The sequence below is a fragment of the Cyprinodon variegatus genome, unplaced genomic scaffold (assembly GCF_000732505.1).
Source record: "Cyprinodon variegatus isolate N-32 unplaced genomic scaffold, C_variegatus-1.0 Scaffold362, whole genome shotgun sequence".
NCBI classification, from domain to species: Eukaryota; Metazoa; Chordata; class Actinopteri; order Cyprinodontiformes; family Cyprinodontidae; genus Cyprinodon; species Cyprinodon variegatus.
Genome location: NW_015150815.1, coordinates 399,650 through 400,853, shown reverse-complemented (window position 1 = coordinate 400,853; position 1,204 = coordinate 399,650). Strand labels below are relative to the sequence as shown.

The 1,204-nt window shown below is 36.9% G+C and overlaps 1 protein-coding gene across 3 annotated transcripts in view; it reads right to left on the bottom strand.

Moving 5' to 3' along the window:
- The window catches only part of LOC107092014 (A-kinase anchor protein 2-like), a 102,448-nt gene that overhangs the window by 45,220 nt on the left and 56,024 nt on the right, over nucleotides 1-1,204 (bottom strand). For all 3 annotated transcript variants that reach the window (XM_015386280.1, XM_015386281.1, XM_015386282.1), the window contains one exon: nucleotides 804-883. In XM_015386280.1, coding sequence (XP_015241766.1) covers nucleotides 804-883 — 80 coding nt within the window. The remainder of the gene's footprint in view (nucleotides 1-803; nucleotides 884-1,204) is intronic.

Sequence of the window (1,204 nt, the reverse complement as noted above, 5' to 3'; positions counted from 1 at the left end):
CTCTACCTAACAAATAGCTTCTTTTAAAACAGCTGCTTCTATCTTCTAGAACACCAGTCGGCCTCGGCAGATGGCCGCTCACAATAAACCTGGTTCTGCTGGAGGTTTCTTCCTGTAAAAAGGGAGTTTTCCTCTCCACTGTCGCTACAAGCATATTTGGAGTGAGGGATTGCCATCGAGTCAATGAGTCGATGCAATCAACTGGTTTTCCTTAGATAGAAAACTTTGAATCAATTTGACTCTATGATCTGGTTGAATTGTCTCTGTAAAGTCCCTTAAATTGACGTGTTGTGAATCCGCGCTATATAAATAAACTGAATTTAATTGAATTGTTCTGTTTATGCTTCCATTTCTACAGTATGTGTAGCTTACATCATGTGGGTTTAAGCTGTTTTTCCAACAAAGTCAACATAAACGAAGCACACAGAGTTCATTCATCCATAACATGCAATCTTTGTTACACACCGAAATGTGATAATGTAAAGAGAGATATTTTCCTGTTAGGGGTCTGGGTGTTCTGTGCTCAGTCAACTCTCAACAGTAGAAGCAGAAAACAATCGTGCCACACGTTTTCCTAACTGAACAGCACCCAGAGTCACGTCATTTTCACAGCACTATGGTTGTCAAGTCTTTCACGTCTTTGCTAAAGTCTTATGGGGTAAGGAAAAAATACAAATTTTTGTCCTTTCATTTTGCATGAAATCGGATTCTCTTTAACAAAATCTATAAGCATGTCATATATTTAAACTGTCAGTTTAATGATAAAAATGTTGAATGTGAACTAATGAACATGCATTACTCACCATGGCAGCTTGATGCTCTATCCTTGGAAATGGGCCTTCAAAGCCATTTGCTCTCATAATGGTAACCTCTTGGTTGAAGCCTGCGATCACAGTGAAACATATTGTCAGCCTTTTGATTTCCCAGTTTAAAACCTACTGGCAAGTTTCCAGAATCATAGTGTTTCACTGTGTTGTAAACAGTAAACCCAAATTTCTTTTGAACACAGAAAAAAAATATATGTTTTTAGCCCTATTTGTATCAGATTTTTTAACATATTACCTTGAAGCGGCATTTCTACTACTTGACCTTTCCATATTTTGTCACATTACAACCACAGAAATAGACAGACCAATAGATTAAGAGAAAGTTGAGTATAACTGTGTAAGAGAAGGAAAATATTGCATGCTTTTTTAGATTAAAA